The following is a 27,030-nucleotide window of genomic DNA, read 5'->3' as shown; positions in this document are numbered from 1 at the left end:
GAACAGAAAAGACAGTACCAAGTGTTGGTGAAGGCGTGGAGACACTGGAGCCTGCTGTGGTGTGATGGTCCACGTCCCTTCATAATTCCTACGCTGAAATCCTAATGCCCAACGTGACAGCCTGAGGTGGCAAGACCTTCAGGGTGTGCTTAGGTTGTGAGGGTGGGGCTTTCACTAATAGGTTGTAATAGAAGAGACCCACAGAGATTCCCCACCCCTTCTACCAAGTGGTGACATGACAAGAAGGCGTCTGTCAGCCAGGAAGTCGGTCCTAACCAGCCATCAGACCAAATCTGCTGGCACCATGGTTCGAGACCTCTCAGCCTCCACAACTGTGAGAAATAACTTTCTGTTGTATATAAGCTCCCTGATCTGTGGTATTTTGTTATAGCAGTCTGAATAAGATTGAGTCCTCACATACTATAAGATGGTGAATTGCTTTAGAAAATAGCTCCTCAAAGGGTTATACATAAAGTTACCACATGAACTAGCAGCTCCAGTCTGTGGTACACCTCAGAGAAATGAATACATTTGTGCACACAAAAACTTATACTTGGATGTTCACAACAGCATTATTCATAATAGTCCAACAGTGGAAACAAGCTAAATGCCCGTCAACCGATAGAGAGGTGCAACATAGTGTATCCACATAACAATTAGTAATAAGCTGATGTAGTGATGCACTCTACAACAGGATTAAACTTGCAAACATTTGGTTAAAGGAAAAGAAGCCAGTCACAAAGGACACATACTGTATGATTCCATTTATATGAAATACCTAGAATAGGCAAATCCATAAAGACGAGTGGTTGCTAAGGGCTGAGGAAGAGGACAGAGGGATGGAGGGAAAGGGGGCATCCTTCTTGGGTGATAAAAACTTCTAGAATTGATCAAAACTGAGTTTCAGGAACACCATCACGAGGTGTTAATAACCATCATCTTCAAGCATCAGGGAGTCTCATGAGGTGGAACTGCAATGACTACCCAGTTGTGTTAGGGATAGCTTCAAGGTTGAACGAATTAATAATTATTAGTTAAACTTTTTCGAATCTTGGAGCCTTCAAGTATGTGTTGAAAGCTTTGAACAAGGTAAGTATGGTGTTACCTTGAGGAATGTAATTAATTTCATAGACATGAGAGAAGGATTCTCCATGACTGCAATCAAACAAGACAAAAACAAGATCACTCTTTAACTCTGCCTGAATGGAAAATCTTACCAGGAAAGAAGGGGAAAGCTATGCGACCACAAAAACGACCAAACACCCTCCTCTCCAGGTTAGCAAGAGTGACTAGCGCTTCTTCTCCAAGGACTCTCGCCAGTTCCTCTGGCTTCTAGAGTAAAAATTAAGATGCCTAATAGCCAAATGGCCTCTGCTTTCTAACAGCACCCGTCCAAAAACAAACCCTTCAATTCCTTTAAACCTCTCTAAAAATCACCTTACCCAAATCCTATAATAAGCTCTACCTGAGTCCCTCTTTTCTGAGACTCTCTGTTCAGTAGTAAGCCCAAATGGGCAAAGATATGTTTCTGACGGTATTTGGTTGATTAGAATCAACATATCTAAAATATTTATAATGTGTTAATAAACACATGTATATAATTTACTGAAATTCTTGCTGAAATATGCACACACACACATTACATATATAATAATCACACTGATAAAAGAGGGCGGATACACACCACAATATTAAGTGTGGTTATTTCTGAATATTGGTATGACTGTTTCCCTTTTTGTTTTTCTGCATTTTATATTTTCCTTCATATATTGCATATAATTTAAGAAGGTAGGAGGGGAAGAGAAAAGAAAAACTCTCCCAAAAGAATGTTTTGAGAGAGGAATCTCATTCACAGTCGTTGTCAATGTATAAGGCTTTCAATCGTTAGCCTATTACAAACACTTGTGATGCTCACTGAACATAAGGATTCCTGAGCTTCATCCTTGGAGTGGGCGCCAGAATTTATAAGTCACACACCAGGTGATTCTCATCCATAAGGTCTGAGGAACCTTGAAAAACTCAGCTTTGGGGACAAACTAGAACTTGAAAGATGTACAGATTAACAGAAGGAGGAGAAGACTACGTAGGCTAAAGAAGGAGAATGAGGAGCCTGAAACCATGAAGCTTCATTTGCCATGGAGAGGGAGAGGGAGGCACCAGACGCTCTCAGTAAACCTGATTTTGATCCACGTGACAGAACTGTGGGCTCCTTTACAAACAGCTGGACACTGGGCAAGTTTGGAAACATAAGGTGGGCAGTATGTAATTTCACTCAAATTCCCCACCCACATTGTTTACATCAATCAGCAATTCACTGGTTCTTCAATTGATATCCACCTGCTTTCCTAACTTTTAACATTTCCACCAGCAATCTTCCCTCTTCTGACCCTATTAAATCTTTTCTACCCTCCCAGGAAATCATTCCCGTATCGGTGTCTATACTGCCTATCAGCTGAAAATCTACCACCAGCCAACAAAAAAACATGGAAAACAAAATTAAGATTAAAAGCCCCTTGAAAGTGGAAGTCGCTCAGTCATGTCCGACTCTTTGTGAACCCATGCCTATATAGTCTATGGAATTCTCTAGGCCAGAATACTGGAGTGGGTAGCCTTTCCCTTCTCCAGATGATCTGTCCAACCCAGGGATTGAACCCAGGTCTCCCGCATTGCAGGTAGATTCTTTACCAGCTGAGTCACAAGGGAAGCCACAAAAGCCTACTGAGCATCTATACAACACAAGAGTATAAGTCACCTTTCAAGATCATAACCTTTTCTTTTTTTTAAGGAAAAGGACTTTCCGATGAGCAATCTGACCTCACACTGTGTCAAGAAATTTAAGTGGGAAAGTGTTCCCACCTTTAACTATTTAAAAGAAAACGTTTATAATCAAAATGAATAATTTAAGCTTTTGTCTAAAATATACAGTAAAATAACTTTATAGCTAAAAGAGACTTCAAAGTACAAACTTTCATTTTATTGATGACTGCTTCTTCAATGAACGACTCTAGCCTGTTCCTCTGGCTTTTGGGGTAAAAATGAAGATGTCTAATAGCCAAATTGCCTCTGCTTTCTCACAGCACCCAACCAAGAACAGATCCTTCGCTTTCTTTAAACGTCTCTAAAAATCATCTTACCCAAATCCTATAATAGGCTCTACCTGACTCCCAGCTTGAGCTTGTTTCACAGCTTGTTAGCACTAAAACATACCCCTAAATTATTTTTTAGCTGAAAATTCCCCTTAATATTTTATGTCCCTTAAAATAGGTAACAGTACATTTTTTCTTTAAGTGACAGATTTCCCATTGGCAGTAAAATTTTCAATTAACAGAGAAATACTACTTGATATTAAATCAGTTTAATACACATGGAAGGATGTTAACATGTCCTCATCCTAAGCTTACTGGAGTAGTTAATTTCAGGTATCAAACAAAAACTTCCAAGTGCACAAGGTTAGTGATGAACTAAATGGAAACCTAAAATGCAGTTTCTATAAAATCAAGAATTTACTCTAGAGGTTTCCTATTCCACTGCAATACTATTATGCATAAAGAATAAATTTAGGGCTTGTAAATGGTCAGAAACATAAGCCACTTTCAGGTAACTTGGAGTAGTTTTAAGAAAAGCCACATTCCATAAACCAAATGCTGTGTCTGATGAACTCAGTTGCACACTTAGGCACTCTCAAGCAAGAATGCCTTTTTGGTAGGTTATTGTCAAAAGTTTCATTTTAATAAACTGAGACTTTAATTTTTCAAAAAAAAAAACAACAACCCACCAGTATACTTTCCTCTTTTCATGTGTTTGAGTTAATACTTCAATTGTGATACTGTGGGCAGAACACACTTCAAAGTCAGATTAACCTCCATTCAACAACCTACATTTGATACATTCATATATTTCTTTAGGCTTTGCATCCTTGTACATAAAACAGAGGTAACACAAACTTTACTATTAGAAGTACTATCAGAAGGATTTAGGAGAGACTGCATATATGCAGAAGGAAGAAATACTGGTGGCAAAATTCCACAAGGAGTGACGTGTCTTTTGATTAGAGTAAGGGACAACTGGAAAACAGATACAGAATATAAAATTGCTCTGTGTAATGAAGAACTGATTTCACAGGTGGCTGAGAGCGAAGGACAGAAGGGACCCTGAGGCAGAGAAACGCTGGAGAGAAAAGGGAAGGACGACACAGCAAGACAGAGCAAGGCTGTGACACCCAATGGAAAGAAGTGGCAGTAAGAAGGTCCCTGTGGCCAGCCAGTCGCTTAATAAAACAAGGCTAGCATGCTTTCTATTTTAAGGTCTCCCTACTCTTATAGCTAATGTATTGATGTATCTGCTGCAATTAGTGGCCCTTCCCCCCAACAAAAAGGAACAAGTCTTTTGGATGAAAAAAATCTTGTCTAAAGCTGTCTTGGGCAGACAAGGGTCTCCTATGAAGTAGTGTTTTGAGGAAAACAAGAAATGTGGGCTATGTTCCAAGTTTGAACTTACACAAGGTGATGAAAAGGGAACAGTTATGAGAGATAAGAAACCAGCAAGCTGGAGAATTCAGCAGAAACAGAGAAGATCGGAGAGGTGTCTGGAAGGAGATGAAACCCCAGAGATAGAGGGGGATAGAGGTAAAAGGCAGAGTTCATTTTATTTGAATATTATGGGACCAGTAGGCTGTGAGGGGGAAAAACCAGGCTAACTTCTGGCTACATGTAATGTCAGCTCCCTTTCCTTCTGAGGAATGAATAACGTTTCATACCTCAGATACACCTGTTTTCGGAAACTCTTCTTATAACTATCACTGGAGAAGGGAATGACAACCCACTCCAGCACTCTTCCCTGGGGGATCCCATGGACAGAGAAACCTGGCAAGGCTACAGTCTAGTCCATGGGGTCGCAAGAGTCGGACACGACTTAGTGATTAAAACACCTCCACCACAACTATCACAGAAAAGAGGCTAACTTTTTAAAATGATACTAAACTAGCACGATGTTTCATTTTAGGAGGGGGAGGAAAAGCAGACATTTGTCAAAAACCACTTACAACTTCAGTATAACTAGGAGATCAAAGATTCTCCAACATGTCAGATGGGGCAAAGCTGTGATTTTGAGGAAGGAAAATGAGCAGTTTGGGCGAGGAAGTCAGATAGTTAGAAGCCTTAAAATCACCTCCGCAGTAAGACCGCTCAGGTCAGATCCCTTTTGAAATATTCTGGCAACAAAGTGGCCTTTGCAAATAAATGACTAATTACTATGCTACTTTATGTTAACGAAAAAGATTAGACATTTATGTTCAGAAATTCGAGAGGCTTAACTAAAAGACTCTTGCATTTTTTTCAAATTGTACAAACATAGAGTAATAAAGGACAGACTACAGGCGTGCTCTCGGTAAACAGGTGCTGCAGCACTGTGTAGCTGCTCACTTCTCTAGGGAAGGCTACCGGCCCTGCGGGGAAGCGAGTCCGGCAAGGCACGGTCCCTCGCAGCGGTTATAACGGCACAGGTGCCCGCAACTGATCCATTTAAAACGCCCAAATAGAAACGAAGTGTATCTCGGATTCAAACCAACCAAGGGAGTCTTTGTTAAATTGCAATTCCCTTACTACTACCTAGAAGCAGAGAGAGTGAAGGGAGCGGCATGAAATTCACAAGGGAGCTTCCCACAGGCTCTCGCGTCTCCCAAGCTGCGTCAGCTTCGCACAGAGTCGCTTCTACAGAGACTGAGCACCCACGAGCAACCCAGCAGGAAGGGGACCCGACACGCAGTTTGACCGCCCTCGGCGGCGGCCCCACCCCTCCGGGGCTCGCTCGGATGCATGTTGCCGAGCTAAGCCCTACGTCCTCGCCTGACCCCTTTCCCCACGGGGAGCCAGCCTCCCTGCCTTCGGCCAGCAGCCGCGTCCCCCCGCTTATACCTTGACTCGGGATTCTTGCTCCGGCTCGTCCTGTCCTGGCGGGCAGGCTGGGGACTCCCGGGAGTCCGCTGCAAGGCGCGGACGCCCGGGCCGCTATTTGTAAACAAGCTCCACGTGCGCTCGCCCTGCCCCATTCGCATCCCGCTCAAGGCACCCGAGGCGGCGCAGCTTTCCCGCGAGCCCTCCGAGGGTGCGATTTTTATTCCCCGTAAGAGTGGGGGGAAGCCTCGCCCACAGAGCCGGGACACTGGGAAAAGGGCTAAGACAAGGTGAGCTTGCACCGCTCCCTGCTGGCGGGCGAAGCAGTCTGCAGGTTGGAGCAGCCCGGCCCTTAGCAGAAGCCACGCGACGCCCTGAGACTCCAAGGAGGTTGGGCCCGCCTCCTCCCACCCGCTCGCCCGAGACCCCGCCCCCTGAGACCCCGCCCCCGGGCCGCGCGCGCTCGCTCGCGCAGGCCCCGCCCCCTCGCCGACACAACGTTCCTGCGGGGGCGCGCGCGTGCCCCCTAATCCCCCGCCTTCCGGCTCCGGCGGCGACGCTCGCTGCTGGCCGCCGCCGCGCTGCCGGTGTCAGCCTCCCTCGGGAGACTCCATTTGCTCCCAGATTGGTCTGGTCTCAGGCGGAGAGCGATGCCCCCGGCCCGCGGACTGGTGTCCCCCGGGCCAAGCGCCTTCTCCCTCGCTGGCTGGCTTCGGTGGTGACATCCTGGTTGCTGGCGACCACGGAGGAATCCGGGCTCCCTCTCCATGAGCAAAGACGTCCCGCGTTTCTGCGGGGAAAGGCCCTCGCTAACACGGCTGCTCTCTGACCTCTTAATTTCAGGAGGTAGGCAATTCAGGTCCCGCTCCTTGACACTGTGTGTGTAATGCCCCAAAGCAGTGTTTGTTGTATTTAGCCATCACATTCGTAGGAGGCGTTAATTTTCTCAACACAGTTGCAGGATAGGTGTGGGTAATGCCACAGACCCTGATATTGAACGAAAAATGTTTTTGGTATTTTCCTTTAGGTTTTCGGAGACTTGGAGTGCCTATACAGCCCCCGACAGGAACTGCTTCTGTTGGCCCATCGAGGATCATCTTTCACCAGGATTATCGTAACATCTTCACTGAGCCTTCCACCCCATACTCTCTACCATGAGTCCTGGTTTCTGCCAATGAAGTTTTTTTTTTTTTTTTTTTAATGCTTTCTATTTTAATCATGTGACACCACTTCTGGTCAGCCTTTTCCCTTTTCAGTTGCCAAACACATTAGGTAGAAGTTTGTGTCCTGTTAAAGTACAGAGTTTCTTGCTTGTCCACTCTCAGCCTTGTTTGCACTGCTCACTTCTGTTCAGCTTGCCTTCTCCTGCTTGCCTATGATTTCCATAATCACTCTCTTGCGTAACCTGTAGCAGTCCTTGCCCGGGGAGGCAGCATTCCATACAGTGCACTGCCTGACAAGGACAGCAGTCAGGGGGTGAGTTTTCCCATTATAATTTCTTATTAAGTTTGCAAGTCCTGTCTTAAAAACTTTGTTCCCTAGCACATTTCTCCAAATTCGTCCACCAGTGTCTTAGTTCCTTTAACATAGAGCCTCACCCATTGGATGGCAAAAACAATTAGGTACACAATAGGACTGTTTTAGAGACCTTGCTGATACAGTATGGCTTGTCATCACCATTGAGATCACAGTTCATGAAAAGATCGTAAACTTAGGAGAAGCAAGATAGAAGATAGGATTAATTGGAGCTAGTCTTTGTTGTTTTAAGTTTGTAAATTTTAAAAGAGCAAACTGAAGAGAGTCACATAGGCTTGGCCTGGAAATTGGCCAACACACTGTCCATCTAGGTCCTAGTGGGGCAGGAAAGGGATCTTAAAACACCATTTTTAAAATCTCATTGTGTCCAAATCTAACTTGTGAAAGATCTTGTTGTAGTAATCCTCTAAAATATTAGATACAATGTTGGGGAAACGAAAGCGTGTGGTGTTGACAATTAAGGACAAGCTTGACATTATTAAGAAATTGGAGGAGGGCATCTCTTTCAAAAAGCTTTCTGTGGTGTATGGAATTGGTGAATCCACAGTTCGTGATATTAAAAAGAACAAAGAAAGGATAATAAACTATGCCAACAGTTCAGATCCTACAAGTGGGGTATCCAAACGTAAATCTATGAAGTCGTCCACATATGAAGAACTTGACAGAGTCATGATAGAGTGGTTTAACCAACAGAAAACAGATGGAATTCCAGTGTCAGGAACGATTTGTGCAAAGCAAGCCAAGTTCTTTTTTGATGCTCTGGGGATGGAAGGTGATTTTAATGCATCCTCTGGCTGGCTGACTCGATTCAAGCAGCGCCATGGTATTCCAAAGGCAGCTGGTAAAGGAACAAAATTAAAAGGAGATGAAACTGCTGCCAGTGAGTTTTGTGGTAACTTTCAGGCATTCGTCGAGAGAGAGAATCTACAACCAGAACAAATTTATGGTGCTGATCAAACTGGATTGTTCTGGAAATGTCTACCATCAAGGACATTAGCTCTTGAAACTGAGCAGAGTTCTGGTTATAGATCAAGCCGAGAGAGAATCATCATTATGTGTTGTGCAAATGCCACTGGTTTACACAAACTTAATCTTTGTGTTGTGGGAAAAGCAAAAAAACCTCGTGCATTCAAAGGAGCTGACCTTTCAAACCTTCCTGTCACTTATTTCAGTCAAAAAAGTGCATGGATAGAACATTCTGTTTTCAGACAGTGGTTTGAAAAATACTTTGTGCCACAGGTACAGAAGCATTTGAAATCCAAGGGGCTTCTAGAAAAAGCAGTGCTCCTTTTGGACTTTCCTCCAGCACATGCAAATGAAGAATTGTTGAGTTCAAATGATGGCAGAATAATTGTGAAATATTTACCACCAAATGTCACAAGTCTCATTCAACCTATGAGCCAAGGAGTTCTAGCCACAGTAAAAAGATACTACCGAGCAGGACTTCTCCAGAAATACATGGATGAAGGAATTGACCCCAGAATGTTCTGGAAGAACTTGACAGTGTTAGATGCAATTTATGAAGTGTCGAGAGCTTGGAACATGATAAAGTCAAGTACCATAACCAAAGCGTGGAAAAAACTTTTCCCTGGCACTGAAGAGAATTCAGGCATGAACATTGATGAAGGAGCCATTTTAGCAGCTAACTTAGCAACAGTTTTACAGAACACAGAAGACTGTGAACATGTTGACCTTGAAAATATTGATCAGTGGTTTGACTCTCGGAGTAATGATTCAAGCTGTCAGGTCCTAACTGACAGTGAAGGTGTGGAGGACCAGGCCAGGCCTGCTGAGACCAAGCCTTCCAGTAAGACTAGAAAAACAGAACTGAATCCAGAGAAGCATATTAGCCATAAAGCTGCACTTGAATGGACCGAAAATTTACTAGATTATTTAGAACAACAAGATGACATGCTTCTGTCTGATAAACTGGTATTGCGAAGGCTTCGAACCATAATAAGAAGAAAACAGAAGATCCAGAATAACAAAAGTCATCAATAAGGCTCTTAAGAGTTTCCATGTATTTGCATCTTTGTGACTTTATCTGCAGTGGAACTTAATTTCTTATTTGAAGTGCTGTGGATTTCAAAGCCAAATGCATTTTATAAATGACTTTAGAATTAGATGCCATTTTGGATTACGTAAATTACTGCACTTGAATGTCGATTCTGGGAAGTTGACATGTACCTTGTTTGTCTACTGTTCCTAATCTGTATTGTACTAATTTAGATCATAAGGTACCTGAGGCCAGGGTGCCTGTGTCTGTTTTGTGCCTGAATGTCATTGTCTAATAGAGGACCTCTCACACTATAGGCAATCAATAAATCTTTCTTAAATTGAATTTTTATGACTTTCTCTGAACTTCAGTTTCCAAACTGAAATATGTTGTGTGTGTTGGGGAGGGTAAGTTTCCATGTCTATGGTTTTTTTCTACCTGCTGAAAATTGTAGAACTCAGTAAAGATTATACTTGAAGTACATGTATTTCACTATGAAAGCAGAGAACTTAAGGGAAATAGTTTAAAGCCTGAAATATGGCATTCTGTACCGACAGTATTTGGACAGCCAGCAGTTCAGATTAGCTGTCTCTGAATGTAATGAGGGAAGAAGAAAATCAGGTTAAAGCATCCTCAGGGAAAGGGCTTGCACTTCACGTTTATTTCATGTGACAGTGGGGAGAGTTCCTTCATAGTTGTGGAATGCATGCCATCACTCTTCCAGAAAAATAGATTGCATTTTCCAAATCATTGCTGTTAGGAGAGAGTGAGGGTTAAATTGTATTAGCTGTCATTTTGATCCTTTATTAGTAGAGATATGTCAGTAGTTTTTAATAAGCTATTTGATATAACACTTTAAAGCTTCCCAGTACATCATTTGCATTCCCCATAAGAATTAATACTGGGAATATAAGCAAACACCGCATTTGTGGGACCATCACATGAACAATGGATTGACATTAAATCAAACCTGAGAAACAGCCTACACTGCTGAGGGACCATGGGCAAGATACTTAATCCATCTGTAAAACAGGAATAATACCTGCCTGCAGGAGTTTTTATGAGGAATACATGAGTTAATAAATGGATTTTAAAGTCATAGAGACTTAGAAAAGAACCTGGCTCAGAATAAGTTCTCGGAGTGTTAGCTACTGTTACTGAGTTGCAGAAATAATGAGTTTCAGAAGTGTGCTCAGCGGATCCCTTATGTAGCTACATTTTATTATTATTATTATTTTTTAAATTTTATTTTTACTTTATTTTTCTTTACAATACTGTATTGGTTTTGCCATACATTGATTTGATGCTCGTATATACTCGTGGCGGATTCATGTCAATGTAGCTACATTTTAAAGGGAGGTAAGTTAAAGAGATGCAAGTGACTAGATTCAGGTGAAATACAATCATAATGTATTTCAGTGAAAACTGGAAGGTTAATCCAATTTAGAAGTCATTTCCTGACCATCTACTGCTAGGCACAATGGGGTATGCAGGCATATTTAAGACATCTTAGTTTGAATTATAAAAGGAAATGGGAATGGAATTATAGTTTCTTTGCTCCAGGCCTGCTAATAACATACATAGTGGCTTTGTTCATAGAATCTGTTACTAATATTGGCCTCGTTCACTGAAGTAATAAAATATCTCTAAAGCAGATAAAATAGCAGTTAGCAGAAGACTTAAAATATCAAACTAAACTAACAGATCAGTAGAACATCAGAGCAAAAGAAATGTCACAGGAGACTTTACAGTAATCAGGTTCAGCCATATGTAGGGAGGTTTGTTGTGACTGATTTGAGATTTTAGAAGCTCTGACAGTCCATCATGAGGACTGTTAGAGCTCAGAATTCTGCCTTTTGACAAAGCAGAAATTTTAAGTTCGAGAGAAGCCTTTTCAGAAAACCTCTAAGAAGATATTTTCTTTGAGAGAATTCATACATTATTATTAATACATATTTCATCTTCTAAAAAGGCCTGAGGAAATGAAACTTTATGTAAATAAGCCCTGAAGCTGTTTGTCTTCGTGGAGGCGAACAGATTCTGAAACCTGGAAATGACATGTTTGAATACTGCTTTGCATTTTTCACACACACAGCTTTTTTACTAACAAAAACTTCTCAAACTTCTTTCAGTCATGACATTGAAATGGTTTAATTCTGTTTTATCATAATGATATAAATGGTACATTCTAATTCCATAATTAATTGTAATTCAAAAAAGTTTTTCCTTTAGCAGGTATTGTTGTATTAATTATATTCTCTAGGACAACACATTGTGTTATCTTGGTTCACCCCTTGCTCCTAATATGTATCCTAGTTTAAGAAGCCCAGAAATAATGTGCTCTCATTTGACTTTGTGCTCTGTAAACAAAAATATCCACAAATTTATTTTTAAATAAATTTATAAATGGAAGTTGATATATTTTCCATTTATAAAAGTGCTTATTTTTTTAGAGGATTTGTAAGACTAACAGAACTCAGACCAAATGGAAAGTGTTTGGCAACTGTGAGTATACTTTAAAAAAAATTGTGTAGTGGTAATATTTACTATTTCATAATTCAATTTCAGAGAATAATATAGGAGTTGACGGGAAACCTTTGAGTGCTCGGGAAATATAATAGAGTTGGCAAGACCCAGATCAGTGCCACAGTCAATTCAAGCAGAATTATAGGATTATAATGGCACTCTTGTTCTGGGATTCTTTTTTGTTTTCAATCTAGCTTCAGACTGAACTCTCTGGTCACTTCATTATGCATTTCCCGACTTAGTAAGATCATGGACTAAGTGGCACAGCAGACATGAAGCTGCTGCTGCTGCTGCTGCTAAGTCGCTTCAGTCGTGTCCAACTCTGTGTGGCCCCATAGATGGCAGCCCACCAGGCTCTGCCGTCCCTGGGATTCTCCAGGCAAGAACACTAGAGTGAGTTGCCATTTCCTTCTCCAGTGCATGCAAGTGGAAAGTGAAAGTGTAGTCGCTCAGTCGTGTCCGACTCTTCGCGACCCCATGGACTGTAGCCTACCAGGCTTCTTGGTCCATGGGATTTTCCAGGCAAGAGTACTGGAGCGGGGTGCCATTGCCTTCTCCAGACATGAAGCAGGGCACAGCTATTTAGGTCACGATCTCAGAGACCCTCTGCCTCCAGTGCTGTGGCCAGAGCCACACAACATACTACAAATCAAAGCTAGGACCTGCATTCCAAATTTAGCCTGCCTTCAGGAGTACTAGGTCCACTTACTAATGCTTTCACAAAGTTGACCTTTTCTCATTTAAACATATGCTTTAGCTCCATCCTAAGCAAAATCATAGGTCTTATGTGTCAGTTGCAGTTTCTTTCTAGTTCAGATAAATATAAACTTTTAAAAAAATAACCATCTGTATCCCCAGATTATCTTATATATTATCATTGGCACACTTTGTGAAGAGCTTCCCTGGTGGCTCAGTGGTAAAGAATCTTCTGCCACTGAAGGAGATGTGGGTTCCATCCCTGATCCAGGAAGATTCCCTGGAGAAGGAAATGGCAACGCACCTCAGTATCCTTGCCTGGGAAATCCCATGGACAGAGGAGCCTGGCGGGCTACAGTCCATGGGGTCGCAAAGAATTAGATATGACTTAGCGACTGAGCAACAACACTGTGAAACTCTGGCCAAGCAGAATGAAGGTGATTGTTGTTACACAGTAGCTAAGTTATGTCTGACTGTTTGTGACCCCATGGACTGTGTAGCCCACCAGGGTCTTCTGTCCAAATACCAGCTTCTCTGTCTTCTCCTTAGATAACCTTGACAACTTTCCAGACCTCTCTGAACCCCAAGTTTCTTCATATGTAAAAGGGTTGCAGGCTAAATGGGCACACTCCAAGCATGCATAAACACCATTATTAGGCACCTAGGGCTATTCATCCTTGTTGAGGTCTAGGGCACTGCCTTATCATGGGGAATGTTCACTGGGGTGCCTGCACAAGTGAGAGGGCAGTGCTGAATTCCTCAGAACCTTAAAAATACAGTGTGTGCCGTCAGTCACCATAAGGCCTCATCCAGCAGTCAAAACATGGGGGTGGCGGGGGAGTCCCTGCTTTAGCAGTGTTCTGGGATTACAGGGCTCACAGAGAAACGGGTTCTTCCAGGCAGCTGAAGGCATCCTTGTGAGATGATGAGCTTGTATGCTAAAGGCAGAAATGCAAACTGCTTGTGTAAACAGGGGGAACTGGAGGAGCAGAGTGGCACCCGGTCAGGAAGCAGCACTATCAGCACAGTCCCCCATGTAACGATGAGTCCAAGGTCACCGGGCCTGGTTTGCTCAGCAGCATCCCTGGTTTATGTGATTGTCCGGTGTGTTATAATGCCCTTTTTACTCTCAAATGTCCCAACTTAGAAGAGAAGTTAGATGGTTTCCCTACCAAGACCCTGAGAAGGGGTTTTCATCTGCCCCAGGTCACACAGTCACTAGGCGGCCAAGAAGGAAGTAGAAGGTGCTTCTCTTAGCTCTGACAGTGTGGCCTAGTGACCATGGGTAGGGGCTTCCTCCAGACTGCACCTCCGAGGGCTGGATGGCAATCCCAATCCCACTCCGTGCTGGAGTCCAACCCAGCACCTGCTTGCTTGATACAGGTGGGAGGACCCTTACTGAGATTCTGTCTCCTAGAGGACAAGGAGTATTCCCAGTTCATGTCCTGAATGTCTACTATGTACCAGGCATGTGTGATCCTTAATACCAATTTGGGGATGTATAATACCCCTTTCAGAGGGAGTTCCCACAGGAAGCTGGCAGAGACCCAACCAAACACTGCTATCTGAGACAAGGACAGGGATCACAGCACTTGCAGGAAGCAGAGGTCCTCTTTACACCCCTCCCTCCCCCTCGGATATGCAGATTGCAGGAATCCGTGAGGCTCTCTGCCGAGGTCTTCCTTAAAACCACCTTTAGCTGAGTGTGTGTCATTCCAGGGAATGCATCCACCAGCATCAGTCCCCAGGCAGCTGCATATCACTGTGAATCTATCAGGCTCAGAAAAATCCTTCAGTGTAGCTCCATGCAACTGACAGGCACAGTCATCATGAGGGCATCTTTTAAATTTTCTTCTGACCAAAAGATCAGATCTGGGGGAAGAAGTATATCCAACCATGCCTCCTTCCTCTTGTTACCAGGGTGGCCAACATCCTTTCTACATGGAAATCACTGGGGGTGGGGGGCACTGGAGCCTATCCTTGTTCCTGACTCTACTCTTCCTCCTGGTCTAGGTTGCCCCAAACTTGTCTGGTTTGTGTACCCATGTCAAGAGAGTACTTGTTTAGGATATTTAGAAAGTCAGAAACAAAAGGTGCTATAAATGCATAATGAAATGTGTAAGGCATACTGTCTTCCACATTTTTTGGTTAACCTAAAGATGGATATGAACATACTTAGTGTAGTTCCTTTGTGGAATTTTAGGTGTAATTTATGAATATCCCTAGAACTTCAAACATAGAAGTTTGGGTGTTTGTATATCCATAGTGACTCTGTAATGAATGGCTAATATCACTGTAGCTAATTAAATCACTGGGGGATATGATATATTAGACTTACTATACAGATATTAAAGAAATCAGTGAGATTTTGGAACATTTAACTTTTTTCTTGAGAAAAAATTTCCTGTAACACTCAGCCTCATTAATGTGTGAAGTAACTATCAAGAGTGCTTTTATTCTCAAGAGAAACCTTAACAGCTGAACTTAAAACCAAATCATGTGTAATTTCTTCTAAGACCAACAGATACCCAATTCTTTCCTACATTTCAGAATATGTTGATCATCTGGAACTTACGTACCAAGAAAACACAATTACCTTTGAACCTAAGAAAAGAAAGCCTAAGAAAAAGTTCTTTTTTTCCAATCATTGAAGCAATTGATTTTTTAAAAAAAGTCATATAACAGAATAAAATCTTAAAGATACTATTTTTTTCTAAATGAGAAATGCATATAAACTTGCTGTGTTAATTTATTTTGATGGAGAACCCAGATTTTTTAGATTACTTTTTTGGCTTTAAAAATGTAACTTAAGAGATGAATTCAATAGGAGTGTTGATAATCTATGTGATCTAATCCAAACTAACATATTGTAAGCTGTTTCAGTGTAATAATCATGACACAAAGCTAACTCACAAAGTTGTTTTTTTTTAAAATTGTTATTGTTGGACAATTTGTAGGGAACAGTATTTCCATTTTTTTATTTTTGTTTCCCCAAAAATCAGATTTTGGGGGCCATTTGGTAACTTATTTTAGTGTTAGGGGAGTTTGTGTCTCCCCTCATTGCATTAATAAGATATTTTACCTTACCATATGAAATACCTAAATTATTTTTCTATAAAAACTAGAGAACAAAGGGTTTTCTCCTGCTCTACACAAATATTCAGTACCATAAACTATACTCTCTAATTAAATTGGCACAATATGTAATAAAAATGTTTCCACCATGAGAAAAACTACTGTATTTCACTGATTCTAAAGATGAACAGTTTAATTCCTGCAAAACTGGGATACTTCGTACAATCAATCATGTCTTACAGTTAGTTGACAGCATTTGTTTTTCTTAGTGGTATGTAAAATAATTATATCTTCTAGGTTGTATGAAATATAAATTTTGTTGTAAATCGCCTTTTTTTTGGAAAATAGAACTAGAGCTAATGGTGTACATAAAAACTGCTTTTAATAGATATGTTTTTATAAAAGCATATGAACATACAAAAGTTAGATATTTAAAAGGTAATCTAACTTTAGAAATGTTTTTTTCATAATGCTGTGGATTGCTCTTGCATAGACTTGTGTTTTACTAAGTTAGGAGTAAAGATAGGGTAATCCTTTTAACTATTGCATGTTTTTTAAATGCATACTACCTTATTTTGTTTATTTCATTTAAGTAAATTATAGAGCTATCAAAGTGTAGCCAAATAGTGATTTTTACTGGTCAAACTTCTAGTGATTTATATGTGAATTAATCATTAAAAGATTAAATTATATAAAATTTATGTATTTTAAAAATATATAAAAATAAATCATTTAAAAATTTATATGTGAATTAATTATGTTAAATTTATACATTATTTAAGAATAACACATTTTGTTTGTTTATATGTTCTATCCATGTAACTTAATAGGTTTTTGTTTGTTTTTCTGTAACTAATTCATATTTCCTTAGTTTTAACCTAATATTGTTTTCTATTCCTGGATCTCATCACATTACATTTAGTTTTCATATCTCTCTAGGCTCCTTTTGGCTGTAACAGTTTCGCAGAATGTACTTGTTTTGATGACGCTGACAGTTTTGAGGAGTAGTGATCAGGTATGTTGTACGCTGTCCCTACACCCTGTACCTATTCCATAATTTGTTGTTCTTTGTGCATTCCTTTCCTGTTCTAACACAAAGCAGATTGTGAAAGTGTCTGATTAAAGATAAATTATAGAGAAATAAAATATGAGAGAAAGATAAATTTTGATGAGGACTGGGAAGGGTTCTTGCCATTGAAACAGTTAGTTGAGTCTTCAGGGGGATCGGGGGAATAAATATGAGGAATGCAGATTACCTTCTAGTAACAAATGAATATGATTCCAACATGATGTTTATTAAAGGTATGATTACAGTATTGGTATCAAGTTTGGTAGGGGCCTGGAGGGTATTTTCCCCTCCTGAAACCAAAATAACTGACACTAACTAGATGTCCTGCAGTTCTGACCCTAACTAATGGAGCCAGACCCCACAGGTTTAAGGGCTCATCTCCATAAGACTGCCCTCACTTATGATGTTAGTGGCAAGTATCAGGACCCCAGGTTACTCTCACTTCTGTCTGACTTGACTACAAAACTGGGGGTTCCCACAATCCCCCAAGTACTATTACACTTTATTTTAAAGGATACAAGTGAACAGTCAGATATAGTGACAAGTAGGGTAAGGTCCAGAAGGGTCCTAAGAATAGGAGCCTCTGTCCCTGTGGAGGTGGGTGGGCCACCCTCCTGGTACATGGATGTGTTTCCCAGGTTGAAAGCTTCCTAAACCCTGTTGCTTAGGGGCTTTTAATGGAGCTTTAATCCTATAAACAGGCATGGCTGCTTAAATCAATGACCATAGATGATTAACTTAATCTCCAGTGCCTTCATTTACCCCAAGGTTGGGAGATGGGTCTGAAAGTCCCAAGTTGCTAATAAAAGCAACCCCCACCCTGAAGCTATCTAGGGGCCCCCAAAGAGTCATCTCTTTAGAATAATTAGGAAATCTAAAAGAATAGAGGAAAAATAGAGAATGAAAAGACACACAAAAGTAGAGAAGCACATGTGAATGTTTGAAGGAGTAAGACTAAAAATAGGGGACTGAAATGCAGGCAGAGATGAGCAGGTCCCCGTCTTTTGAGGGAGAAGCTTGGGGAAGGAGGTACCCCTCAGAGCCATTGTCATCATCTTATTTGCAAGTGCTCTTAAATGGTGTATGTACACATGGCAGAGCTGTGGTAAAAAGCAAGACATTCAAGAACACTACAAGTGGTGTTGGGCTATTGCTTAGCTTTCGACTTGTAGACTTTTCTATTCCAGTTAAGCCAGTTTGTTCTCCTTTTGAGCCCTACCTGACACTCTGAATCTAGATTTGGTTCTAGAATGCCTCCTTAGGTAGCTGATTTTAACTCTCTCGGTCCTTTTTGCTGCTATTTCTGTAAATGTAACCTTACCCTCTTTTGTGGCTGACAGTTATATCTTCTTTCCTCTTACTACTCATCACTGGATAATTTGTTTCACTAGTGCTTTTTCTGTAACACCTCCAATGAAACCTAACAACTTTAAGCTCCAGGACAGCAAGGACTTTGAAAGCCTTGACAATTTTTGTATATCCAGAATACAAAATAGTCCTGGCATGAAAGTGTTCAATAAAGATTGGCTGAAAGAACGAATCAATACCATACAGAGCACTATACTTATGATTAAGATAAAAGTTCTGTTCTCGAGCATTTCAAAATAAAGACATGGGGCAGCATCATCCACTCAAATAACTACAGTAAAAAAACTATTTAATAAAAGCCAGAGAGAGAGGAGAAAAGGTCCCATAAAGTTGGGACTACAAAAGACTTACACCTTCAGTGAAAAGAAATTAGAAATAAACTTGTGGCACAGGGGGCTTCCATTGTGGCTCAACTGGTAAAGAATCCACCTGCAATGCAGAAGACAGATTCAATCCCTGGGTTGGGAAGATCCCCTAGAGAAGGGAAAGGCAACCCAGTATTCTGGCCTAGAGAATTTCATGGACTGTATAATCCATGGGGTCGCAAAAAGTCAGACACGACTGCGCAACTTTCACGTTCACTTTTCACTTTGTGGCACAGGAGGAGCAACAAGAAAACTCTCCTGCATTGACCCTGTTACTGGGTGAGAGGAACAGAAATATCTTTCTGAGAATCTATAAACATGAGCCTGACTTTGTGTAGGTTTCCAGTATGAATTTACTCTGTCTATCTAGACCATCCAGCTGACAGTTTAATTTAGGTAGTGTGGGTTGCAGAATGTTGGTAGGAATGAACATAAATCCCCTCTGAAGGGATACAACTTTAACACCATCCTCAAAAAATTTCCATGGATAAAGTTCCAAAGAATAAGATCTCACAAGGCACTTTAAGTAAGAGCTGGCAGAAACAACCAAGGCCAGCAGCAGACTCACTGAGACTCTACTTACAGGAATCACTATAGAATGCAAACATAGCAAACTTTAGCTTATATAAAGAGAGGCTTTAAACTATGAGCAAGAAATAGGAGACTTAAAGATCAAGCAGATTTGGAAAGGAACAGTGAATTGAATCGCCAGTCTATGTCTGACGCAGGATGCAGCATGCTTGGGGCTGGTGCATGGGGATGACCCAGAAAGATGTTATGAGGAGGGAGGTGGGAGGGGGGTTCATGTTTGGGAATGCATGTAAGAATTAAAAATTTTAAAATGTAAAAAATAAAAAACTAAAAATAAAAAAAAACAAAAACAAAAAAAAAAAAAAAAAAAAAAAGATTTGGAAAGGAACTAAAGAGAACTTTGAAAACTAAAATATAGTTATCAATATAATATTTACAGGTAAGTCATGGTTACCCTTAGCAGAGCAGGATCACTGAGGGATGGAGGCAGAATCCAGTAACAATCAACTGAAGAGGTAATGACAGTAAATGTGTTATGTGGGGCTTCCAGGTGGCTCAGTGGTAAAGAATCCACTTGCCAATCAGTGCAGGAGATGGAGGAGAAGAGGGTTCAATCCCTGGGTCAGGAAGATACACTAGTGAAGAAAATGGCAACCCACTGCAGTATTCTTGCCTGGAGAATCCCATGGACAGAGGAGCCTGGTGGGCTGCCATCCGTGGGGTGGCAAACAGTTGGAAATGACTGAGCAAACATACACACATGTGATTTTCTGTGTGTGTGTGATATTTTACAGTTTAAAAATATTAAATAGATGATAATGAGAGAAGAAAAATTAGAATGGTAAGTACAAACTAATTCCAGTATCTTTCAGTGGTGGCAGAACACTGATGGTGAGGAGGGGAATCTCTTCCTCCATCAGTATATCTCATTACTCCCAGATACCAAGTCTATTTCCTTCTTTTTAACTAAAGGAAAATGGGAGTTGGTCCAAAGGGAGGAAGAACGAAAAGATGAGGGAAAGGGGAAAAAGAATAGGAATGAAAACAAAAGGGGATTGAGGGGTATATGCAGGAAGGCGAGACCCATGTGGCCACACCGAGTGAGCCCCTGGGCCCGGTGCTGGACTTCGTGACAATGTCTCCAAAGTTGTGGAAGACGTGAGGGACATGTGAAGCACATTCTAAAGCAACTGCCTTGAAAATTAACAGTAAGACAGTTTTTTCCACTGTAAATCTTAAATTTCACTTAAAAATGTTAATGCTAATCTAAATTTCCTTTTCAGCCTACTATGCTGGATTTGAATCTAACTGAAAGCGACTAGCTCCACTCTGCAAACCTTGAAACATCCCTACCTCTTAAAAATAAAAAGCGTAAAGTGGGACATTCAGTTGTCAACATAAATTACTTTTCCTTTTTTTTTTTTTTTTTTGGTTTTAAAACACTACACTTTGTGCCTCTCAGAGGCAGGCCTAGGGTGAGGGGAAAGAGAGGAAGCCCACTGTTAGAGTTCATAGATCTATCGAAACAATTCATCTTCTTGATTTTGTAGGGCAAAGGATTAAACATTTATTCTCTCCAACTACTTTGAATGTAGTTTAAAGTCAGGTAATATTGAAACAGGGCTTCCCAGGTGGCTCAGTGGTAAAGAATATGCTGAAGACACAAGTTTGATTCCTGGATCGGGAAGACCCCCTGGAAAAGGAAGTGGCAACCCACTCCAGTATTCTTGCTTAGAAAATCCCATGGACAGAGGAGCCTGGCAGGCTACAATCCACGGTGTTGCACAGAGTTGGACTTGACTTAACAACTAAACAACAATATTGAAAAGCACAACAATTTTTAGACAAATCAAACAGATATGTCCATTTCAATTCTTTACAAAACAGCAAGTCAAAGCATTTTTCAAATAAAAAGATAACAATATAACTAAAATTATAAGCAATATTTCTCAATTTGGATGATCATTCTCCCACTTTATTTTACAAAGTACTTTAGAATGACCATCACATTTTCTCCATATTGTGCTTCTGCCTGAAAAGTAGCCGACTTGCATTGTTATATTCATTATGACTCTTTGTAATGCAAGCATCATAATTCAACCCATACTGGTTTAAAAGGAGGAATGCAATAGGTTATTAGGTACTAGATTTGAAAGTCCAGGGGGGAGCTTGGCTTTAGAGGTGGCTTGATTAAGGACTCTACCCATGTTCATAGTGTCCATCTTTGTGATCAGCATCCTGTAAGTCAGCTTCACCCCCATTTCTGTGATAGCTTCTCTCATCACAAAAACCTGTTGTTGAGCTCCAAGAACCATGCTCTCATAGCATCAAATCCACCTCCAGCAAATGTCTCCGCATCCCTAATTGTCTCTGATAGCTTATGGTGTGTGCCTAACCTTGAACTGTGGCCAACAGAAGGGCTCCACTGCCTGGCTTAACCCAATCAGTGCCCACATCTCTCAAGCTTAGGGCAGGAACTGTCCCTTCTAAATAGCATTGCTAAGTGTGGAAGAGAGATGATTTTCAAATAAAACTGGGATGACAATTAACTTGATATTTTAGGAGGAGGAATGGATGCTAAAGTTTTCTCTGAAAAAAATATTGAAAAAGTAAACTTTGATATTTTCTCTCATTTTGAGATTTTCCACATTCACACCCTTCCCCTCCATGTTCAGTTATTACTTTACTCTTGCATAGCAAGACCTTGCTTTCTAAAGCAAGGTTCATATATATTTGACATCAACCTACAATGGCAAATATATTGTCAGTCAGTAATTGACCCTGACATTTTAGAAGAAGAAAGTATTAAATGTAAGGTCTATGTAGAATAATGCTGACTTAAGTAAAATGTTACTCAATATAAAATGTTAGAGAACAAAACAGCTCTAATTATTTATTAGTTATAAATTTGGATGATCTTTTCATGCTCATTCCTATCCACCAAAATAGAAAATTGAAATGTGAAATCTAATGTCACCAATAAGAATTTTATTTTTATATAAACCAGTTTAAATGATAAATATAATAAGTATCCAAGCATATTTTACTTCTATATTTTGATCAAGACATATTTTCCTTTTTTTTTGCCATTTTCCTATAATTTATTTATTCAGCACATAAATCAAGTACTTCCTAAATTCCAGGTACTCTTTTAGGAATTGGGAATACAAGATTAAATGCTCTATTATATCACTCGCAGTGGAATCCCAGTCATATACCCACAATAAAAGTAATTTTGTTTTGATGGATTATAAGGAAAGAGGAGTTATAGATATGAAAATGAACATAAAATTGCTATCATTTCCAGTATAGCAAGGGTAATATTCTGGCTTCCAGGAGAAGGAACTAATTTTATTTACACACATAAAATCTCAATCTGAAAGGAAAATTTTTCTGTTTGGGACTAGAATGGTGTTCTTAGTTTTCTCCATCACCATTCTCTATTCCTAGTGAAGCTGCTCAAACCACTGGTTGATAAAGAGGATATGGCACCTCTAAACAGGGTTTTCCTAAAATGTGGAACAGGTTTGTTGAAAGAAAAAAATTCGAACTTTGCTATTACTGTTTAAGCTTAACTGTTAAAATTCACATATGTGAGACCATTCTTATATTAATAAAAAAGAGAAGGCAAATATATAGCTCTTTTGACTAATATATTTTTTCTCTTGGATATTTAGGTTATAAAACCAGGGCCTGGGAAAACGAGATTTTCATGAAATTCCTACAAAAAGATGTTGAGAAGCCTTGTTGTTTCAGATGCAGCAAAACAACATCTGATTTGCAAGTGGCAGCTTTGGGTTTTCTTCTGGTTGGCCCAAATCCTAAACTTGGTTTTCACAGTGTTCTGTTCCCTTGTTATCCCTGTGTTGTAGAGAAGCAGAATAATAGTGAGGTGGTGAAGAAAATGACTATGGGTCCTGCCTGCCTGGGTGGGAATTCTTACTCTGTTGTATGCTGGCTGTGTGATTTCACTCTCCATTTCTGTTTCCTCATTTTATAGATGAGGAAACAGATCTTATTTGGGGACTAGATCTACCTTAGGATGCTGTGAGGATTAGCTGAATAAATATGTGTAAAGTGCTTAGAACAATGCCTGGCACATAGAAGGTGGTAGGTATTTGGTTAAATAAACACACTCACATATACAGTAATTTCTCACATTTTGTGTAATCAAACTGGGATTATGACTTTACAATACCCTTATATAACTATAAAGAAACATTTTCTTACTTGACTTAGCTTATTCACCAAGGACTGTGAAAGGATAAGATGGGATATCTAACATACAAATGAATTTTCCAACTCTTCCACTTGAGATCTCTTATCAGAACCATTAAATGTATTTATATTAATGGTCATTGTTGTTCAATCACTAAGTCGTGTCCCACTTTTTGCAACCTTATGGACTGCAGCACACCACGCTCCTCTGTCCTCCACTGTCTCCCAGAGTTTGGTCAAATTCATGTCCGGATTATATTTCAGTTCAGTTCAGTTGCTCAGTTGTGTCCGACTCTTTGCGACCCCATGAATCGCAACATGCCAGGCCTCCCTGTCCATCACCATCTCCTGGAATTCACTCAAAGAGTCCGTGATGCCATCCAGCCATCTCATCCTCGGTCGTCCCCTTCTCCTCCTGCCCCCAATCCCTCCCAGCATCAGAGTCTTTTTCCAATGAGTCAACTCTTCATATGAGGTGGCCAAAGTACTGGAGTTTCAGCTTTAGCATCGTTCCTTCCAAAGAACACCCAGGGCTGATCTCCTTTAGAATGGACTGGTTGGGTCCTCTTGCAGTCCAAGGGACTCTCAAGAGTCTTCTCCAACACCACACTTCAAAAGCATCAGTTCTTCGGTGCTCAGCTTTCTTCACAGTCCAACTCTCACATCCATACATGACCACTGGAAAAACCATAGCCTTGACTAGACAGACCTTTGCTGGCAAAGTAATGTCTCTGCTTTTGAATATGCTATCTAGGTTGGTCATAACTTTTCTTCCAAGGAGTAAGCATCTTTTAATTTCATGGCTGCAGTCAACATCTGCAGTGATTTTGGAGCCCCAAAAGATAAAGTCTGACACTGTTTCCACTGTTTCCCCATCTATTTCCCATGAAGTGATGGGACCAGATGCCATGATCTTCGTTTTACAAATGTTGAGCTTTAGGCCAACTTTGTTACTCTCCTCTTTCACTTTCATCAAGAGGCTTTTTAGTTCCTCTTCACTTTCTGCCATAAGGGTGGTGTCATCTGCATATCTGAGGCTATTGACATTTCTCCCAGCAATCTTGATTCCAGCTTGTGCTTCTTCCAGCCCAGTGTTTCTCATGATGTACTCTGCATAAAAGTTTAATAAGCAGGGTGACAATATACAGCTTTGACGTACTCCTTTTCCTATTTGGAACCAGTCTGTTGTTCCATGTCCAGTTCTAACTGTTGCTTCCTGACCTGCATAGAGGTTTCTCAAGAGGCAGGTCAGGTGGTCTGGTATTCCCATCTCTTTCAGAATTTTCCACAGTTGATTGTGATCCACACAGTCAAAGGCTTTGGCATAGTCAATAAAGCAGAAATAGATGTTTTTCTGGAACTCTCTTGCTTTTTCCATGATCCAGCAGATGTTAGCAATTTGATCTCTGGTTCCTCTGCCTTTTCTAAAACCAGCTTGAACATTTGGAAGTTCACGGTTCATGTATTGCTGAAGCCTGGCTTGGAGAATTTTGAGCATTACTTTACTAGCATGTGAGATGAGTGCAATTGTGCGGTAGTTTGAGCATTCTTTGGCATTGCCATTCTTTGGGATTGGAATTTTTTGGGATTGGATTATATTTAATAGGTGATAAATAATGTCATCTTTGTGTGCATTTCTCAACAAATCCACAATAGGTATAAAAATCCACAAGGTGAAAACCAAAGAGGTGTAAAAAGGTCTCACTTCTAGTTATAGCTCCTAGTGGTCATTGTTCATTTCTGAACACACATTGGCAATGGAAGTATAAAGATCAGAAGCTCTTCCACTAGGCTTCAAGAAGAGCCATTGCACACTTAAGGAATTACAGAGTGAAAGTAAAACAATTTCATAAGACATCTGGCAGTCTTATTATTAATCATTTCCTCCTAATACATGAGCTTTTGGTATATGCAGTATTTCTCAGTCAGGGCAGGACTGTTTTAGGAGAAGCACTTAAGAATGTGCAGATACTATAATGGAGTTGGAAATAATGAAGTAGGAAATGGCAACCCACTCCAGTATTCTTGCCTGGAGAATCCCATGGACAGAGGACAGAGGAGCCTGCCAGGCTACTGTCCATGGGGTCTCAAAGAGTCAGATATGACTGAAGCGACTTAGCACAGCACAGGTACTATAAACTTGCCATAGTGTTATCTATCAATTACATCTCTGTAAAGCTGGGGGAATGTGGAGGTGCTACTGGCATTTAATGGGCTTGGTATTGGAATGCTAGATAGATTGCAAAGAGGGAGAGAGTCCTGCAGATCACAAACTGAAATGCTCAAAATGCTAGTAGTACCTGATCTTCCTGCATTCATGCTCACAAAGAATGCTGTACGAGAAACAGCTCTGGCCTCTAAATAGGAGACATACATCATAGACCTGCTTTAACCCACGACGAGGTACATGACCTTGTGGAAGTCCTGGAATCACTCTGCATTTCATCCTCTTGTAAGTATAATAATGGAAGTCACCATTATTTCTTTAAAAGTCTAAAGATGATTACTTTGTCTTCTTGTTTAGGAATAACTTTACATTTTAATAATATCCTCTCCCAGTAACATAATGACATGATGTAAACTCATTTGAAGCCATACTGTATGCAAAATATTGCCCTTTAAATATTCCAAGAAGTCTTTAACAAAAATATTTAGTTTTCACTGGAGTAAAACAGTTTAACAAATTTGAACTCAATATTTAATGTGAGAATATAACTATGCTCTAATTTGACAGATCTTATATTTCAATTTGTTCCTATGCAATACCAGAACAGAAAGCTGCTTCCAAAAATAGTTGTAATATGACATTTCTCCTTTTCATGAATATTCAATAATGCACATGATAAGAAAATGCCTACTTAACAAGCAAATTTAATAATCTCCTTTATAAATAAAATTATTCACCAAATTCTGAAAATATTTCGAGTTGATCAATTTTAATTTTTATCTTCAACATAATAATAACTATAACTCACACAAAGTTATTATGTTAAATCTGAAACTTCTAATAGAGTTACCTGATGTATAGCATATCCTTTAAATACATTTACATTGTGACCACTCAAAGTTCTTATTATATAACTACATATTTTTATTGTGTAACTAGGTTAATTCTATATAAAGTGAACATTTGTTAAAAATTGATGTTAGTTATGGCAGAAAGTGAAGAGGAACTAAAAAGCCTCTTGATGAAAGTGAAAGAGGAGAGTGAAAAAGTTGTCTTAAAGCTCAACATTCAGAAAACTAAGATCATGGCATCTGGTCCCATCACTTCATGGGAAATAGATGGGGAAACAGCAGAAACAGTGTCAGACTTTATTTTTGGGGGGCTCCAAAATCACTGCAGATGGTGATTGCAGCCATGAAATTAAAAGACACTTACTCCTTGGAAGAAAAGTTATGACCAACCTAGATAGCATATTCAAAAGCAGAGACATTACTTTGCCCACAAAGGTCTGTCTAGTCAAGGCTATGGTTTTTCCAGTGGTCATGTATGGATGTGAGAGTTGGACTGTGAAGAAGGCTGAGCACCGAAGAATTGATGCTTTTGAAGTGTGGTGTTGGAGAAGACTCTTGAGAGTCCCTTGGACTGCAAGGAGATCCAACCAGTCCATTCTAAAGGAGATCAGCCCTGGGTGTTCTTTGGAAGGAATGATGCTAAAGTTGAAACTCCAGTACCTTGGATACCTCATGCGAAGAGTCGACTCACTGGAAAAGACTCTGACGCTGGGAGGGATTGGGGGCAGGAGGAGAAGGGGA

At 40.3% G+C, this 27,030-nt stretch overlaps 2 protein-coding genes across 7 annotated transcripts in view; one reads left to right on the top strand and one right to left on the bottom strand.

Moving 5' to 3' along the window:
* FAM13A (family with sequence similarity 13 member A) overlaps positions 1-6,290 on the bottom strand; it is a 337,328-nt gene extending 331,038 nt beyond the window's left edge. For 2 of the 4 annotated variants that reach the window (XM_069593719.1, XM_069593720.1), the window contains exon 1: positions 5,913-6,290. The gene's annotated coding sequence lies outside the window, so the exon portion shown is untranslated. The remainder of the gene's footprint in view (positions 1-5,912) is intronic. The other 2 variants (XM_069593713.1, XM_069593714.1) reach the window with 1 other exon arrangement.
* A 66-nt stretch (positions 6,291-6,356) lies between these two features.
* TIGD2 (tigger transposable element derived 2) lies at positions 6,357-20,441 on the top strand. 3 transcript variants are annotated; one of them, XR_011257545.1, is made up of 4 exons: positions 6,357-6,737; positions 6,919-7,367; positions 16,660-16,735; positions 20,337-20,441. XR_011257545.1 is itself a non-coding variant. In XM_069592991.1 (2 exons), exon 2 carries the CDS (start codon positions 7,851-7,853, stop codon positions 9,426-9,428), a length of 1,578 nt encoding a protein of 525 aa, XP_069449092.1. In that variant the 5' UTR covers positions 6,380-6,737; positions 6,919-7,850; the 3' UTR covers positions 9,429-9,768. The 3 variants fall into 3 exon arrangements, 1 of the variants encoding a protein (XP_069449092.1); XR_011257546.1 differs by having other exon boundaries at positions 6,383-6,737; positions 19,493-20,435; XM_069592991.1 differs by lacking the exons at positions 16,660-16,735; positions 20,337-20,441 and having other exon boundaries at positions 6,380-6,737; positions 6,919-9,768.
* Positions 20,442-27,030: the final 6,589 nt, after the last annotated feature.

Source organism: Ovis canadensis, chromosome 6, assembly GCF_042477335.2.
Source record: "Ovis canadensis isolate MfBH-ARS-UI-01 breed Bighorn chromosome 6, ARS-UI_OviCan_v2, whole genome shotgun sequence".
Lineage (NCBI taxonomy): Eukaryota > Metazoa > Chordata > Mammalia > Artiodactyla > Bovidae > Ovis > Ovis canadensis.
This window is presented reverse-complemented; position numbering and strand designations above follow the sequence as displayed.

Excerpts from the sequence above, each read along its gene's own strand:
- TIGD2 (XM_069592991.1), top strand. The coding sequence starts at position 7,851 with ATGTTGGGGAAACGAAAGCGTGTGGTGTTGACAATTAAGGACAAGCTT.